At 43.4% G+C, this 19017-nt stretch overlaps 1 protein-coding gene across 5 annotated transcripts in view; it reads right to left on the bottom strand.

Moving 5' to 3' along the window:
- PGLYRP2 (peptidoglycan recognition protein 2) overlaps window positions 1–15271 on the bottom strand; it is a 43009-nt gene extending 27738 nt beyond the window's left edge. Inside the window, exons 1-3 of one of the 5 annotated variants that reach the window (XM_039336438.1) lie at window positions 12289–12440; window positions 1308–1487; window positions 7–109 (exon numbers count right to left, since the gene is read on the bottom strand). In XM_039336438.1, coding sequence (XP_039192372.1) covers window positions 7–70 — 64 coding nt within the window. In that variant the 5' untranslated portion in view covers window positions 71–109; window positions 1308–1487; window positions 12289–12440. Of the gene's footprint in view, window positions 1–6; window positions 110–1307; window positions 1488–4870; window positions 4970–10595; window positions 10655–12288; window positions 12441–15232 lie in introns of those variants that run through there. The other 4 variants (XM_039336439.1, XM_039336441.1, XM_039336437.1 and 1 more) reach the window with 4 other exon arrangements.
- Window positions 15272–19017: the final 3746 nt, after the last annotated feature.

The following is a 19017-nucleotide window of genomic DNA, read 5'->3' as shown; positions in this document are numbered from 1 at the left end:
TCTTACCTGCATGGGCTGTGCTGACACAAAAACCCATCATTGGCGCAAGTCCCAGCCATATCAGGAACATCCTATTGGTGGCGTGAAGGACAACTTACGATTATGGCACCTGCAAGGCAAGGAAAAGGAAAATGAGGAAGGAAATATAAATAAAAGCTAGTGGGCTGGGCCACAGAGATAGTTCAAAGGCCAATCAGGAAAGCCTGATCATTGGACTCTGCCCCACATCATGCTGGGAATCTGTTAAGAAAGCTAGTTCATTTGTTGCTAAACTTTAATGCTGTGTATTAAACAATTTGCTCCTCTATGTGAGATCTGTACTGAATTCAGCCTTGCCTCCTCAAATTAAAGCGCCAGCTGTGACCAAAGGTGCCAGTTATCAGTTTAAATTAGTATAGCAGCTGTGCCATTTCCTTTAAAATGTTGACTTTTCTTATATACACTTTGATTTCAGATTAGTTTCCTGTAATACTTTGGGTACAGGATTGCCCTTGATGAGTTCCTTACAGCTACAAGTGGACTACATCCAGCTATTTTCTCCAGTTGTGGAACAATCCTCCTCTTGCACTTTTTGATCCATATTGTCCCTTGAGATCATCAAAGGATTTCATTTTGTTTTTGTTTTCTGTCAGGGATCAGAGGAACTATAATTCAACATCATTGACGTGTGCTGCACTGGCCAAATGTGGACTAAATGAGTTTCAGAAATGTCCTCATTTTGTTAGAATTAGATACCAACTGAAGCAGCTACCCTCCCCCATCCTTAGTTAATACAGAATACAGAATAACAGAATTTGAAAGGATTTGGAGATCTTCTAGTCCAACCCTGTCAGGCAGAAGATCCTATACCATTCCGGATAAGTAGATGTCCAATCTCTTCTTAAAAACCTCCATTCATGGAGCATCCACAACTCCTGAAGGCAAGCTATTCCACTGATGAAATGTTATCACCAACAGGAAATTTTTTCTTAGTTCTAGGTTGGGTCTTTCCTTGATTAGTTTCCATCCATTACTTCTTGTCCTATCCTCAGGTACTATGGAGAATAGGTCAATCCCTTATTCTCTGTGACAGCCCCTCATATTTGAAAACTGCTATTATGTCATCCCTAATCCTCTTAGTTAGACTAGACACACCCAATTCCTGTAACTGTTTATCATATGTTTTAATCTCCAGTCCACTAATCATCTTTGTTACTCTTTTCTGCATTCTTTCTAGAGTCTCAACATCTTTTTTGTATCATGATGGTCAAAACTGGATGTAGTATTCCAAATATGGTCTTACCAAAGCAGTATAAAGCAATACTAACCCTTCATGTGACCTTGATATTATCCCCTCTGTTGATGCAGCCTAGGACTGCTTTGGCTCTTTTGACAGCTGCAGCACACTGCTGGTTCATATTTTTTATTTTTATGGGAATGGATTTCAATTCCTTTCTGATCCATTGTAGCGCTCACACAAGCTCAATCTGAGGTCTAGGTGGGGGAAGCTGCCAAAAAAAAAAAAAAAAAAAAACAGGCTATAGCTGATCTCACAACAAAAGATGGAGGTTCCTATGCTCTCCTGAAGAATTTAGAAAGAGCCTGCATCATTCTCAAGCTGTGAAATGCTGTTTCCTTCAAAACTATGACTGTCTATCCCTATTTCCTCAGCATCAGAAGTAATTTAAGATTTATCTCTTGTTCTATATGCATTTTGTGCTTTTTCTTTATTAATCTTTTCTTAAAATTTGGGTAAACTGCCTTGATTATATGTGACTACTATAAATACTTTTTTTTAAAAAAGAGGAGGTGGGTGGAGATAAACTAAATAATCAAATGCCAACATGCCCTTTAATAAAGAAAAAATGAGCATGGCAACAATATTTGCTTTATTTTTCTTTTGATAAGTAATTGCCCTCTTTCTCTTTTGCACCACTAGCAACACTTAATTTCTTATTTATTCTGATGTAAAAGAATTAGGCAGATTTTCCTGGGGCCCTCCACAACTTCATGGTGCTACATGCTTTCCCCTGTGTCAAAGCAGAATCATGGAAGGAGATGGATTCTTTCTTTCTTTCCACCCCAAGGAGTTAAAGAAATTTAAGAAATGACTAGAACATGGACTTCCGGTTTGCCATCGCGGTGCTGCAGATGCTGGAAGACAAGCTCCATCTTTTGTGTCTGAATTCATCCCATTGGGGGCCCCCAGAAAGGGTCTAAAATCTCCCTGTAGGTGTGTCGAGCAAGGAGGTGACCCACACCTGATTGCGGGAAGGCAGCGGCCCTTCTGTTTGATGTGGGGCAGCCCTCCAAACCAGTGGGGGAAAGACCGGCCATATCAATATGGCCCGTCACTCAGCTGCTGACAGCCAAAGTCAAAACTACCACCAAGCACCTTTAAAGCAATGTGGATGAAACTGGGTGAGATCTGATCTTCTCTTTAAAACTTTAAATATCTTTTCCTGTAAAAGCTGCCCAAAATATTTTTCTCCCTGTGAGGAGAGAGGAAAGGGAACTTTTACCCCACCCTCTAACAAAAGCAGCAACTAATTACACAGGGGAATCAAAGCAATTATAAGAACAATTTTAATCTAATTGGATGTATATGCTTTTGAAACTTGGGGACTAAAAGTTTTCCTATTCTTACTGGAGACGTTTGTTTTTATCTAAAAAAAAAAAAGAAATAAGACTTGAAAAATTATCATAAAAACTTTGGACTTAAAAAGCTTTAAATGGCATCGGTGACATCTTTTGGCAAAGTATAGTATTACAACTTGTTATTGCCTAAAAGAGACTTGGCTTGAAGCCCAAACTCTAGAACAAACTCTTTTGACCTTGACAGATACTACCTGTGAAGAACTCAGCTGTAAAGAAGGAACTTCTGGGTGGCATATCTGGCCTGTTTGAACTATGAATCTAAACCTTTACTGATTTTCAGAGTTGTATGTGGGGAATTGCTTTCCTATTTCTTTACATGAGAAGCATATGTTATTATACGAGATGATGGAATACCTTGGACTATAAATTCTTACTTGGCAAACAATTCCCACTATAAAGACTACCTACAACACATGAAATATATGTTCCATACCCAGTTATAAAAAACAAAAAACTATTTTTAACATTTGATTTTAAAGTCTTCAACTTAACACATTATCAAGAGAATATAAATGAAGATCAGGAAAAAATCCTTTCTATGTTGAAATCAATATATGAAACCATTTTTTTAGCTGTGACAAAATAAGAGGCAACATAAAGGAACAAGATGCCAGCTTACATATACAAACCCAGATCTTGACTATAACCAAAGAACTAACAATACAGAAAATAATAGGAGAAATGGAACAACTAAACACTAAGACAGAGGATTCAGTTCACCAAGAGATCCAGCCAATGGAAAAATCAGAAAAGGGAGTGACAACACTGAAAATGGAAAAGACTTTTTACATAAATCAGAAGAAATTTGAGGAAAAGGAAGAACAGATTGAATGAAAGATAAACCTATCAGGACAATTTTGGGAAATTGGAATAATAGGGAGGCAATCTAATGAATACAAATGGGCTTGTTCTTCCAAAAAAACTGTAACCAAATGGTCTTTCTTATTTCAAATAATATATATAAAAATAGAGGGAGAACTATTTGATGATTCAAAAGTACTGACTTGGAAGGTTAGTTGGCAAAGAAAGAAAGCCAGAATAAGGCTGAAGGAAACTAGGGTTTTGATTTATTAGAGGAGATTTCTTATTACTGATTAGAGGATTGAATATGGTGGAAAATACATACTTTTTAGAAAATAAAATAACATTATAATTGAATAGTAAGATGTGTAATAAGACTAATAGACTTTTGGTTTAATATGGTGGAAAATAGATAACTTTTAGAAAACAGAACAAGACTATATACAAATAGATAAGATGTGTATTTAGAATATTAGATTTTGTTATGAAAAGGGAAAAAGGAAGGAGTTGAGATAAGGAAAACTTTGGTTACCTAAAGCTTTGAAATTATAAATACCAAATGTTAAGTTGAATATTGATGGGAAATTAAAGTTTGGGAAAAAAGCAATAACAGGACATTGATTGTATACAAGGATTGAATGTAAACACAATTAAGGTATGTATAAGCTAAAAATTATTGATACATGTAACAAAGATGTTTTTACTTAGTTGATAATAATAAGAACTATATTAGCCTAATATAAGATAGTAGATATTAACTTGAGATTTGTACTAAAGATTTATGCATGTTATTGATTAATCCAGTCACCATGTTGCTTTTTAAATACTTAATTGTAAAATTAGAAAATTAATAAAATATTATCCAAAAAAATGACCAGAACACAGATATCTTAAATAGGACTGTTGTAGTGTCCCTGATCAATGAGAAATGTAAATAGCTTTCTACCTCTTAAACTTTCAGCTGATAGAGCATTCTGTAATAATGGAAGCTCATTTTGCTGATTGGACCCTGATTGCTGGGATTCGCACGTAGAATCATATTAGGAAATAGATTAAATAGAACTCATGGAGCTCTTTGATTGAATTGGGTAACCAAATGATTACTATGAAGTGCAAATGACTTTTGTGTGGTCTCTTCTTGCTTTTTGTTTGCAAAGGTTAACATAGGCTAAAACTAATGTCTGTAATAAGAACTTTATGCTCAAATTTAGTCATATTTAATCATATCCCAATAAATCCCTGGAAATGATATTAGTTATATATTACAAGTCCAGTTGAATGCAATGGACTTATTCTATTTTGAGACTGGATCCATACAAATATAATTCAAATTATTTTGAAACTGATAATGTAATATATCCAAAAAGCAATTCTTCTGTCCATGTTGACCAATGAATGATAAGCACCAAAGTATAGTTTTAAGTGAATTCACCTAGTCTACCACAATGGCAGATGCAATTCAAATCTGGAACTAGTAGACTCCCTGCTTCCATTTTAATGCCAAACAGTACTTGCTCATTAAATTTACACTCCATCCAGTTTTTCTTTACTCATGAATGTCTCCTAGTGAAATAAACAAAGCATAATTAACTAAAATTACCATAACATATGGTTATATATGTCTGTCCAAATGACCCTTTGAAAAATGAGGCTATCATTGTTGGATGGTAAGTCTGTTAGAGCAGGGGTCCCTAACCCCCGGTCTGTGGACCAGCACCAGTCTGCGGCGTGCCAGAAACCAGGTCGCACAAAAAAGCGAAGCCCCATCCATGGGATGCAGTCAGCACACAAAACCACACTTCCTCCGGTCCATGGAAAAACCTCTCTCCGTGGAATCAGTTCCTGGTGCCCAAAAGGTTGGGAGATAACTGTATTAGATAATAACAATGAAATAGGCAGCTAGGTACAGCATCTGTGCTTCAACAGCAGAATACGTCTTATTAGGAACAGCCAATCAGAGTTCTGAGTTACTTCTCTGTAACTCAGAAGTATCTAACTTCCTAGTGCTGGAAATCCGGGGACAATAAGATCATATTATATAAGGGAATTCTAGTCCACAGAATGAATTCCACAAGTGATTTAAAAGGCCTCTATTTCTGGACCACAATATTCTTAGTAGTGGAACCAGCAGTATCTAACACAATGCTCTCCACTTTTTTCCTTTTCATTTCTAAGGCAGCACCACAGTTAAAATCATGATGTTGTACCATATGCGGCTTGTACTTCATAGGTATATGTTAACTCCATAGTAAGTAGGAATTTATAAACAATTAAATGTATTTCTCATACTGTATATGGAGCATTTTTTAATTTTCAGCAAGGGTGGAAGTTTCTGTCTAGAGAGCAGTCATATTGAAGAAAGATTTCTTAAAAAATACACAGCAAACTTAGTTGGTAAATATGGAAGACATTTTAACCACACTTTTCATGTATCTATGAACATTCCAATATTTTCAAAAAATAATACTAGGCAGAAATTAGCAAGGGGGGGGGTACTTATGCAAATATGAGCTATGTGCAAGGATATTTAATTCAGAAGTGATTGTCTCTATAGAAATAAAGCTCTATCAGAGACAGAGATTTCCAGAGTTCCGTTCTCTTCTGTGATCACTGTGTTGTAATATTTTTCCCCAATCAGGAAGCACACTCACCTTAAATATAATAGCAACTTTGAATTTCCCCTTTGTTTTAGCAGCTGAAACAGTCATTAGTCACCCCTTCATTCTAGTATATTCATTTTGCAGCATCACAGGTTGTGGGCCATGTATTTCCAGGATTATTTCACAGGACTGGAAAATATAGCTTTTGCAATACTGTAATCTGAAAGCTGATCTCCTGTGATCATAAATGCATAGAACATATAGACATGACCTGCTGAATGGGTAATTTTATGACTTATCTCTCTGCCTAGGTGTCTTTGCTTTCTTGAAAGTTCTATGGCAGGGGTCCCCAACTTGTGGACCACGGCCTGGTAGTGGGCCGTGGCCTACTGGCCACTCGGCCGTGGGACAAGCTAGCACAGCAGCCGGGTGCAAAAATGGGCCGCCGCCACACCTCAGGATGCTAAAATGGGCCGCTCACGCACCTCGGGGTGTGAAAATGGGACACCACTATGCCTCGGGGCATGAAAACGGGATGCTACCACTGCACCTCAGAGCGAGAAAATGGGGTGCCGTGCCTTGGGGTGCAAAAATGGCATGCTGCTGCCATCTCTCAGGGTGTGAAAATGGGATGACAACAATGTACCTCAGGACGTGAAAATGAGATGCCGCCACCGTGCCTCAGGGCACGAAAATGAGCCGCTGCTGCACTGCAGGGTGCAGAAACAGGGTGCTGTGCCACACAAGAATGGCACGGGGCTAGTATCACATGGGCAGTAGCTCCACCCCATTTACGGCGCACGTGCTCGCAGCCCTGTGCATGCACATGCACATGCACACATGTAAATTGCTTCCCCCTCCCTTTTCCTCCAGTCTGCCAACCGAGAAAGGTTGGTGACCTCTGATCTACAGCATAGGTGTCAAACTCGCCATGTCATGTGATGTATCGTGACGTATTGTGACTTTTTTGCATTGCCAGAGCTGGGGTGGGTGCAGTCTCCATATGATGCAACTGGCCCGCAGACCAGCAGTTTGACACCCCTGATCTATGGCATATTAAAGGCAAAATGTCTTGTGGGTTACATAAATTCTCCCCAGCTGTTTGAGGCAAGCAGTAACTGTTTCTTTAAGCCTGCAGGTAATCCTACCTACACAAAGCAATTTAAATGACTTCAAAGCTAGAACACCCATAAAAATTATCCTGCAGTCTTGGTGGTAGAAAGACTGTCTTGTTTCTTAGTTCCTGCTCCATCATGAATAATGGACCTTTGCCCATTATTTGTGATATCAACTGTGTAATGGTTTGCATTTTCACAGATTTGAGGCTAGGAGAGGGAGCATTTCCTTAGTTCCCAAAATCCCTAAAGTTTGAGGGGCTGTTACACAGAGGAGGGGGTTGACTTATTCTCCAAAGCACATGAGAGCAAGACAAGAAGTAACCGACGCAAGGTTATCAAAGAGACTACCAACCTATAATTAGGGAGAAATTTTCTGTCAATTAGAAAAGGGCTTTTCAACCTTTTCACCAATTGTATCACTTTTCGGATATGGCAATATCCAAATACCACCAGTCGCCTAGCAAGGTGTCAAAAACTTGATGACCAAAAAAAAAAAAAAGGAAAAAAGTGATAATACAGGTAGTCCTTGACTTACAACAGTTTGCTTAGTGACTGTTCAAAGTTACAATGGCATTGAAAAAAGTGGCCCCCAAGCCACAGCAGAGCAAGACACCTGCCTGCCCACCTGGTGATGCTCTTCCTCCTGTCTGAGGTTTCCATTGTTGTGAGCATTTCTGTTGAGGATTGGCAGTGGGGGTGGTGTGGGGTGTGTGTAGTTTTTATTCCCCCTGTCTGATGGGTGGTTGCAGCAGGTTTTGGTCACTTCACATGACCCTGGAACACTGTGACCATCATAAATATGAATCAGTTGCCACGCATCTGAATGAAAATCACAAGACCCTGGAAATAACGCAATATTCCAGCTGATTAGTGCTTCTTCAGGGCTCAGCAGAAGAGCCAGGATCAGCGCCGAGCTCCAGCTGGAGCCTGGTGCTGATCCTGGCGCTTCCACTGAGCCCTGACAGTCCCAAAGAAGCGCCGATCAGCTGGAAAGCGGCACTGATCCTGGTACTTCTGCTGAGCCCTGACAGTCCTGCAGCTCCAGCCATCTCTCACTCAGGCTTGTGCGGTGCTGCCACCAGTTCAGCTCATTCCCCTCCCCTGCTACCACTTTTCTAGGATGGTCGCATACCACCTGCCATGTGCCAATGTACCACAGGTGGTACCCGTACCACTGGTTGAAAAGCCCTGAGTTAGAACAATCAATCAGTGGAATGGCTTGCCTTCAGAAACTGTGGGTGCCCCATTACTGGAGGTTTTTAAGAAGAGACTGGACAGCCATTTGTCTGAAATGTTATAGGGCACAGGTGTCAAACTCACCATGTCAGGTTTTGTGTTATGACAGTGGTTCTCAAACTTTCTAATGCCGTGACCCCATAATACAGCTGTCCATGTTGTGGTGACCCCAGGGGCGTGGCCGAGTGGGTATGGCCACTGAGTGGGTGTGGCCACTGAGTGGGTGTGGCCACCGAGTGGGCATGGCCAAGTGGGCGTGGCCACCGCGGGCCCCACTGCCGCAGCAGATGCACAGCTGCCCTTCCTTTTCCTCGACGCAACCTTTCGCTTGCCCCAGTGACTCCCTCCCCTTTCCGGGGTCCAGGCATACCCTCTGGAGCCCCGGCGTTTACGACTGCATGAAGCGCAAGGTGCCCACGTAATCCTGCTCGGTTGACACAGAGGCGAAGACGTAGCTGGCGGTCTGTATCCTTTGCCGGTTCCAAAGAGAGAGCACTGGTGCCAGGGGCCACTGTCCCCGCCGCCGCTGCCACCGACGGCTCAGATACCGACTGCACTTCCATGGCTCCTGCCTGCCTCAGCTTCGAGAAGATCATCCTGACCCCGCTTTCCTCACTCTGTGGCTGGCTTTAGGTGCCCTTCATCCCCGAGGCGCATGCCAAACGCACCACAAGGATCGAGTCTCTTGAGCTCGACCTACCAGCAGGAGCGCCGCACTGGGACATGGCGAGGAGGCGGCGTCGGCGGCTAGGAGGAGCAGAGCACAAACAGCGCTGAATGGAGAGAAGTGTTTCTCTCCATTCAGCACTGTTTGCGCTCTGTTCCTCGTAGCCGCCGCCGCCTCGCCATGTCCCAGCACGGCGCTCCTGCTGGTAGGTCAAGCTCGAGAGACTCGATCCTTGTGGTGCATTTGCCGTGCCCCTCGAGGATGGAGGGCGCCTAAAGCTGAGCGGGGAGTGGAGCGTGCGCCAGCAGGAGCACCGCGCTGGGACATGGCGAGGAGGCGGCGTCGGTGGCTATTAGGAGCAGAGTGCAAACAGCGCTGAATGGAGAGAAGTGTTTCTCTCCATTCAGTGCTGTTTGCGCTCTGCTCCTCGTAGCCACCGCCGCCTTGCCATGTCCCAGCGCGGCGCTCCTGCTGGTAGGTCGAGCTCGAGAGACTCGATCCTTGTGGTGCGTTTGGCGTGCGCCTCGGGGATGGAGGGCACCTAAAGCCGAGCGGGGAGTGGAGCGTGCGCCAGCAGGAGTGCCGCACTGGGACATGGCGAGGAGGCGGCGTCGGTGGCTACGAGGAGCAGAGCGCAAACAGCGCTGAATGGAGAGAAGCGAGTGGTGAGTGGAGCGCGAAGGGACTTGACCAGGGCAGTGGGCGGAGGGGAGGGTCGGCTCCAGAGGCGGAGGTGGCGCTCAGAAGTGAGGGAGGGGGCGGTGGCGAGATGAGCCCAAAACAGTAGTCTGGAGAGCGCAGCAGGCGGCGAGGGGAGAGGCCGGAACAAAGAGAGAAGCGGCTGGGAAGCCGGAGAAGCAGGGAAGATGCGGGGATTTCTACGATAGGATGCAAAAAAAAAAAAAAAAACCCTTGCCTTGGCACGTTGGTGTGCCTTTGCCCTTCCGACCCTAGGAGAAGTTGGCTTGCAAACTTGTTTGCGGTCGGTTTCTCAGTTTGGGAGATTGCGTGCGTGTAGAATGCCATGCAGTACAAAAACGAGTAAGCTTTTTGTCCGCTTTATTGGATAAGAGGGGGAAGCCATTCTCTTGCGGGATGTTTCTTGCACGATTGGTTGCTGCATTTTGCTGCACGGAACTCTTGTTCCGCAAAGGCTTGCATGGAGAAGCAGTGGCTGCTTCCTTTGCAGCCAGCCAGGCTAAAAAATCTGGGAGTCCCACCATTTTTCTGCAAGCAACGGACAAAATCCTTCTCACCTGGAACCTACAAATTCGGGACATGTTTAGCACAATGGGAAATAGTGAGAAATTGATGCACAAAAGTAATTTGGGGCTCATGTTGCTTTGCGATCCTTGACGCTTAGAGAGATAAGTAAGCAAGGATTTTTGATTCATTTGTTTAACTTTAACAAAACGAACTACAAACTTAAACTCCACTGAAATAATTAGAGAGTACCCGTATACGCCGGAAAATATGGTACATATATTCCTCTGCCAAGCAGAGGAAGCTCAGCGGCAGGCCAGAGAGGAAACTTACTGTTTTTAGTTGTTTTCTCTCTTGCTTTCCGCTGCTTGCTCTCTCTCGCTTGTCCTCTGTATTGCTTTCCTCCATGTGCTCCGAAACCGAAACTTCCTAACTTTAAATAGAAAAAAGCTGCGCATGCGCAAAGAGGAGGGAGGCAGGAACGGCACTTTCTATAGCCAAATAAGAGGAAGTAGAACAGTTAGAGAAAAGGGAAAAAAATGGCGGACAGCGTGGTTTGGCGACCCCCGTGAAATGGTCGATCGACCCCAAATGGGGTCGCGACCCATAGGTTGAGAACCGCTGTGTTATGACATATCGTGACTTTTTTCACATTGCCAGAGCTGGGGTGGGCATTGCCTCCCATGATGCAACCAGCCCATGGGCCGGCAGTTTGACACTCCTGGTATAGGGTTGCTTGGGGGGGGGGGGTTGAAGTAGAAGACCTCCAAGGTTCCTTCACCAACTTGGTTACTCTGTATTCTATAAGTCTGTCCCTAAAGATGGGGTTTGATACTATCAGTACCAAAGATATTGTTTAATATAGACATATCCAACCTGTGGTCAGAGGCTACATGCAGTCCTAGACAGCTAGTAAGCTACAAGATTGTCAGTTTTTAACATTATTATGTGCACTTACAGATAGTCTTCTACTTATGACCATAACTGAGACCAAAATTTCTGTTGTTAAGCAATACAGTTGTTAAGTGAGTTTTGCCCCATTTTATGACCTTCCTTTAACAGTTGTTAAATGAATCAATGCAGCTGTTAAATTAGTAACACTGTTTTTAAATGAATCTGGTTCCCCTATTGACTTTCCTTGTCAGAAAGTCACAAAAGTGATTACATGACTGCAATCGTCATAAATAGGAGCCAGTTGCCAAGTGTCCAAATTTTGATCATGGGGATGCTGCAAAAGTTGGAAGTGTGAAAAATGGTCATAGGTTGTTTTTTTCAGTGCTGTTGTAATTTTGAACAGTCACTAAATGAATGGTTGTAAGTTGAGGACTACCTGTGTATATTTTAACTATATTATATATTTAATGTATTGCTCAAGACAGTTCCTCTTCACCGAATGCAGCCAAAACAACCCAAAAGTTTTAATACCATCAATACCAAACAGATTAGGAATTAGTGTGAATATTTTTTTGTCCTAAATGTCTAGCACAATTTTAGATTTCGCATTTTAAACTTCCCATCCTATTTTCTGTAACATCTGGAAAACAGTTCTGGGGCAATTGAAAGCTTGCAAATGCTTTGGGGACACTGTGGTTGACTGAGGTAACCCAGAAATTGGGACACAAATCAAGTATCATTTATATAGAGAGGACCTACCCTCATTCTCTTTCCCACCAAAGTCTTACTAAGGAGACAGGTAGCAGTTGCTGCTTTAAAACAGGGCCTCTGTGGGCTAAAGAAAATGCAAGATGACACACAATCCAACCAGATGGAAACACATTTTATAAAGGTTTGTCTCACTTATTCTTGGATGGCAGAGGAGTTGTATGCCTCCTAAAGATTCCAGAAATCTTTTTATTCTTTCCAAGCCTGTGGAAGATTACCAAAAAATAGATAAAGGTACTTGGGACTCCATTTATTTATTGAACTGGCCTGTACAGAAAGACTTGGATTGAGAACAGCAATTTGGTGGTCAGCACTCTCTCTGGATGCCCACCCCAGATGTTCCTATAGAAAAATGAGTACTCACCTCCCTCCTGAAAGCAGCGGATTTGCTGGTGTTTGCCTGGGCTTCCACAGATCTTATATAATCCCCTGAATTACACAAACAACTTCCCCCTTTTCAGTATAGTACAGATGCTGTACCTGTTGTTTCTGCACTGTCGCTAAGCTGGTTGGCTCAGTGTCAATCAACAGGAGCCGCCCAGAGGAATTCAGCCCTGCTCTCAGACTCTGTTGACATTTGAAGGGAGATTCCTTGAGTGCTCAACACAGGGATCTGGCACAGTTCTGCTGGGAGTCACAATGAGGGCACCAGGAACAGCTATGCAGGAACTTGCTTGCCCCTCTGGAATTGAGATGGGTGTGTCAGGCCTATTGAGTGTGGTAGAGGCTTGGTTTGCTAAACTCCCTCAAAGTCGCATGTATGAGAGCAGGATAAAGAAGGGTTCTTTTTGATGCTGTGTTTAATGTTTGCAAGTCAAGGCATCACCTGCCTTCCTTCTTCACTAGCTCATAAATATTTCTGTGTTTTGTGCGGAACACCTTTCTTTTACTCCTGATTCCTTGTTCCTGAAACCCAACTAAGTCACAAACTTTATTTTCAATGTTGGTTAAAGGGAGTAGGAATTCCCCCAGCACAAAGCAAGGTTTATTAACAGAAGGTCCAGTGATTATTAATTTAAGGAAGTTAAACATTACCTGGTCCACGGATGTCCTTCATTGGACAAGTGAACATTTTTAAATAAATTCCAGCTCTTGCGTCTCCTCACCGGGCCTCCAAAACCTCCAATCCTCATGCAGAGTTTTTTTTTCCTATCCCTACAACAGTCTCCCAGTATAAATAGATCAGCAAAATAAAATGGTGGTGATGGCAGGTGGTAGGTGGATGGAGACAGTCAGAACTGGAGTTAAAGAGTCTTTGGAAATGAATTAAATGGAAGGAGTTGATGTGAGGGACTTTCAGCCTTTGCTAAATTAATGTATGGCCTTTATTAAGGATTAATGACCTGTTCTGCAATAGGACGTGAGAGGAACTGCTCTTTGCCAAATGAAAATCAGATTACAAGATTCATTTTAGGCTACTAGAGATAGAATGTGGGTGTAGGGCTTACAGCTTCCTTGTCAACTTTAGCAGGTCATAGCTAACCAAAAAGGTTTCCTTTAGGAGCAAACAATTGGTTGAAGGCCCTGAGTATAGGACCTTTGCAAACATAATCAAGGGTGATGATGATACTCTGAGTTCCAGGAAAATAATGACATACGCAGAAGGAGCACTTCTTCTCCCCCTTCTCTTTCCCAAGTAAAGGATCAGTACAACTCCTGTCCTGTTTACTATCTGAACTGATATATAATAATTCACCCACATATAGTAATTAAAAAAAACTAGTATACATGTTCTAATGACTATTTTGCACATATTAGTAAACTTACTGACTGAAACCACAAACTGATAATTATATTTAAGTTAGTACTCACAGATACAGTAAGGACAAACATAACATTTATTCAATATTGTTTAAATATCCTATATTAATACTTGTCATGAAATAGGGATAAGCAGAAACCAAGGATTTTAATGTGCACTAATCAGCAATTACCCACCCCAATTCTGGTCTTGGTCCCTTCCATCCCTGAGCCTCTGATTATCTCCAACTCACCACAACTACCTATTTCCTCCTTCTCTGTCTTTTGAATGTCCTGTAACCTGGGGATGCTGCAGCCATCCCAGCCCAGTCCCAACCAAAAATGTCCTGGCCACTCTGCACTCTGAGACCCCTGCTGCCCTGTGCTCTGCTGCTCCAGCTCACCTTCACCATTTTCTTGCTCCTGCTGCTGACAAGGCACACTTGGCTGGGCTGGGCTAGGTAGGGCTTGATCAGCAGCTGGACAAGGAAATAGCAAAGGTGAACTGAGGCTGCAGAACTCAGGGCAGCAGGGGTTTCAAGGGCAATTGTGGCTGAGACTGGGCTGGGCTAGTTGTGGCCTCCCAGAGCATGGCAAGCCAAACCATAGTTCTGTGGCTGTTTGCTGTCCCACAGGTAGGCTGCAGGGTTGCCAAAGAGCAGAAATGGGGGTGAGATAGCTGTGTGTGGGGGGGGGGGGAGTTGAAGTGATCTTGCAGTGATAAGTGCAGACTGACTGCCAAGCATCTGAATTTTGATCATGTAACAAAGGCAAAGGCCATAACTTCAATTATGGTTCATGTCCAGGTTTTTTTCAGCAACTCTCAACTTTGAACAGTTGCAGAAGGAATGGTGGTAAGTCAAAAACTTCCTTTGGTTGCATAATCATGGCAAGGTCTGCATCCCTCCTTCTGAAGTGTTTCTACCTTCATGACTCCCCTGAACCTTCTTTATTTCACATTATTTTAACTTCAATAGTACCAAAATGGATTATGGGAAAAGAGTAGGAAAATCAGCCCAGAGGTTCCCTGGCCAGAACCTGAAATCAAGCCCACCTCATTCCTGGTCCAGTGCCCCAATTGGAAATTTCCTGGCTGATAGCAAAGCCAAAACTCATTCAGTTTATCTATAATTACTGGCACACTTAGAAATCCCATTTGATAATTAGGCAGAATAGATACAACAGCAGAGGCAGAATAGGGATTAGCAAGAGGACAACAATGTCCATGGCCCATTGTTTGGGGCTGATTCAAGGATGAGCGGGGAGCATTTTAATTCAGCAAACTTAAATGAATCATCTCTCCAAGATTCCAGGAAAAGTCTTTTTTCCAAGGTTCCAGAAGTTGTTCAGAGATCTGTTCTGCCACTGAATGTGTGGATATATTTACACTAGAGTTATTCATTAATTTTCTTTTGAGATTCCCATAAACTTCTTCCTTCTCATGTGTCCTCATGAGACTGCACTTGAGATTCACCCTTAACCACATTGGTATAAAGTACAGTAATGTTTTTCCTCTTATTCCAACATAGGTTTAACATAAATACAAACTGACATGGTGCCCTACTCACCTTTGTATTGGTAGCATAGCCAAGTGACCCTAATAGGTAGAATCATCCTGGTGTGGAGACATCTCCCCTCTGATCCTTGGGTTACTCTACTTTGAGCTGGGGGACAGTCCGGTTCTTTCAAACGTGGCTCTCACCTTCCCCCACACATATCTTCCAGTCTCTTAGTTGGCTCAGAAAGTTGAGACAACTTTAGTTGTGAAATGCTGTCTTCTTCTCACACTAATCAGCTATTGTTTGGGCTCCTTTTGAAGAAACTATAATGCTGCTCCAGAAGAAACATGGGGTTAAGCACTACTCATCTCCTTCTGAACATATGTTTAGTGTTTGAATGACTTTTGTGTGGAATGATCTTATATAAAGCACTAGTACAAAATCAGGGATGTTGTAAGGAATGACTCATGTCAAAACCATGAAGAACAGCTGCAGGACTTGGGTTTGGCTAGTCTAAAGAAAAGCAGAAATAAGGGTGATATGATAGCAGTGTTCCAGTATTTGAGGGGCTGCCACAAAGAAGAGGGCATCAAACTATTCTCCAAAGCACCAGAGGGCAGGACAAGAAACAATGGTTGGAAACTGACCAAAGAGAGAAGCAACCTGGAATTAAGGAGAAATTTCCTAACAGTGAGGACAATTAACCAGTGGAACAGCTTGCCTTCAGAAATCGTGGGCGCTCCATCACTGGAGGTTTTTAAGAGGCTAGACCAGTGGTTCTCAACCTGTGGGTTGGGACCCCATTTGGGGTCGAACGACCATTTCACGGGGGTCGCCAAACAACGCAGTCCACCATTTTTTCCCCCTTTTCCTTAGCTGTGGTACTCCCTTTTATTCTATTGGCTTTTGAAAGCCAATAGAATAGACTCTCTGGAATAGAGTCTAATTCTATTGGCTTTCAAAAGCCAATAGGAATTGTCCAGGCTGTCTCTGCCCTGCTGAGCCCGCCAAAAGTCCCATTCTGCAAACGGTGCTGCACCAGTTGAGTAGTCCTCGACTTACAACCGGTTGAGTAGTCCTCAACTTACGACCGGTTGGGGGTCATGGCATTAAAAGGTTGAGAACCACTGGGCTAGACAGTCACTTGTCTAAGATGGTATAGGTCAGCGGTGGTAAACCTTTTAGAGACCGAGTGCCCAAACTGCAACCTGAAACCCACTTATGCATCGCCGGGTGCCAGGGGCGTGACTACCGAATGGGTGTGACCAAGTGGGTGTGGCCACCAAATGGGTGTGGTCACCAAATGGGCGTGGCCAAGTGGGCATGGCCACCTCGACATTGCTCCTGGGGAGAGATGCCTGTGGGGACCAGGCAGGATTGGGGGTGATCCAGGGGTTCTCTGGCGGTTGAGGCAGTGGATAGGAGGCTCGTCCTGCAGGGTGAAGTGAGGCAAGGGAGGGGGCAGGGCATGGGTACCATTGCTGTGGGGAAAGGCAAGGTGAGGCAGGGGCTAGGGTAGGTTGCAGACAAAGAGGGGCTCCAGTGAGGAGGAGGTGGAAGAGGATTTAAGCAAGCTTAGCAACCAGAGTGGGGATTCCTGCCCCCCAAAATAAATGTACTTCATGGGTATCCTTAAAGCACGACAGAAGAGACCAAAACCTGCCGCAACCACCCAGCAGATGGGAGGGGAATTAAAAACCAAACAGCTCCCCCCACCAATCCTCAATGAAAGCCTCAGACAGGCAGGCAGGCGTTTTGCTCAGCTGATGGCTTGGAGAAGGGTAGCTACACCCCCTCCCCAACGCTGCCCTCTCATGAAAGCAGGCTGAAAACTCCAAAAAGCAACAAGGAAAAAAAGTTAAAACAGAAGAGTATCACGTGATGGTTTTCTTCCCCACTTCCTTCTAGCTCAGTGTTTCTCAACCTTGACAATTTTAAGGCATGTGGACTTCAACTCCCAGAATTCCACAGCCAGCATTGCTGGCTGTGGAATTCTGGGAGTTGAAGTCCACATGCCTTAAAATTGTCAAGGTTGAGAAACACTGTCTAGCTGTAGGCTAAATATGTAAAGACCACAAAAGAAAAAACTTGGCTTTCTTTCATTTTAATTCAGAAAGAAGGAATGGGAGGATTGGGGGATTGTTTCAAAGGAAGGAAAAGAGGGGCTGGGGGAGCGCAGCAGGAGGACGGCTGTGCTCCCCCAGATGGTGTGAAGCTTCTGGCTATGCAGGGAGGCATTGGGGCACATTCTTTTTAAAAGAGCAAAACGAGGCAAAAAGTAAAAATCCCCCACTCACTGGGGCAGCTTCAGACACCAGCCGCCCCCCCCCTACCATTGCCACTGCCTATGAGGCTGGGTAGCCAGCTGAGGCAAGAAAGACCGCCCCAGCCATCATTAATGCTGTGCCACTGCTGCATGTATTTTAATGCATGTTTACCCTGCCTTTAAATGTGGGGCCAAGATTTACAAAAAGTTAGTAAATAATAAATAAAAACAGGCTGCTTTCATTTGAACCATAGATTATAGTGGGGACCTGGAGGGATTTTCTTTCAGTGAAGATGAAAGAAAATATATAAAAGAGAGGGAATAAAAAGCAAAGCAGAAAGGAATAAAAAGAGTGAGAAATGGCATTGGAGGTTATAGGTTTCCTGGATCAGAAATAAACAGAATAATTAAATCAGTTTTAAGAGAATAAATGGCAATAAATAGAAGTATCAAACCAGTTTTAAGGGAAAAAAAGGAAATAAATGGAAGTATTAAACCAGTTTAAACAATAAATGGAAGAATCAAACCAGTTTTTAAAATATCAGCAAACACAATGAATGCTTTAACCAAATTTTTGTAGCTTGGATGTGATAGCCTCCTCATATTTGTGCAGTTGTGCATTAGAATAGCACAAAATGTTGGTTTCAAATAATTTTACTGTGCAACTGATAAACAGTATAGCAATGCAAAACTGTCAGGATCCAAACTGTTCATTATCACAATTTTTTTCTGGGCTTTTCCCCCCTTATATTTTGTTTAGTATATTCTACATATGGTAGTATTTTGCAGGAGAATATTCTTACTGATGTTTCTTTAAGCAAGAATACTTAAAGCTAAAGTTATAAACTTTCCTTAGGCATTATCCGGATATAACAGAGATAGTATTTTTGAATAGGTTTAAGGATCAAAAAAGTGCGGGAGACTCAAGGAGTAATTCAGGGCAGATGGAAGGACAGCAAATGGCTCTTCTATGGCAGAGAGTACAGCCAGTTCACACTTGCTCCAAACTAAAGACCATTACAAACGATAATTTGAAATCCGACCATATGTGAGAATCTCCCACCATCCACCTTCTCCACAAACTCCCTCATTACCACCCTTCCAACTGTTAATGACGAAGCCCTGCCCATTCTCCTTGGGCCCCTCTCCTCCCCTTCCTTTAGTGTTTGGTGCATGAGCATTGAAGGCAGGCGCAGTGTGTGAAGGCCAGTTCGCAGCTGTGTGGCCAGACTACATTTCCGGGGTGGCAGACACCATGCAAGACAGGAAAGAGAATACAGCAAGCCGAGGAGATTGGCCCAGGGGTGTTCAGGCCACTGCTACCTTTGATGCTGGTAGTGCTCCTGCAGGAGGCTGCAGGGGAAACTTGTGCCGCTGCTGCGTCTTGTTCTTGCTGGCGAGGTGTATTGGATTGCAGCCACATGTCCGGTCAGAGCTTAGAACCAGGCCTCCTGCCATCTTTGCCTCGTAGCATCACCACACTGTATCGCTCTTGTCGGGTCATGGTGTCTTGCCTCTGTCTGTTTCTTAGCGGGTCTGGAAGGCTTCACCTGGTTGCTTCAGGGCCGAGTGGGGGACCTGGTAGGTG

This window comes from Crotalus tigris, unplaced genomic scaffold (assembly GCF_016545835.1).
Source record: "Crotalus tigris isolate CLP2741 ecotype Arizona unplaced genomic scaffold, ASM1654583v1 scf7180000017666.379230911805:20528666, whole genome shotgun sequence".
In the NCBI taxonomy this organism is placed as follows: domain Eukaryota; kingdom Metazoa; phylum Chordata; class Lepidosauria; order Squamata; family Viperidae; genus Crotalus; species Crotalus tigris.
This window is presented reverse-complemented; position numbering and strand designations above follow the sequence as displayed.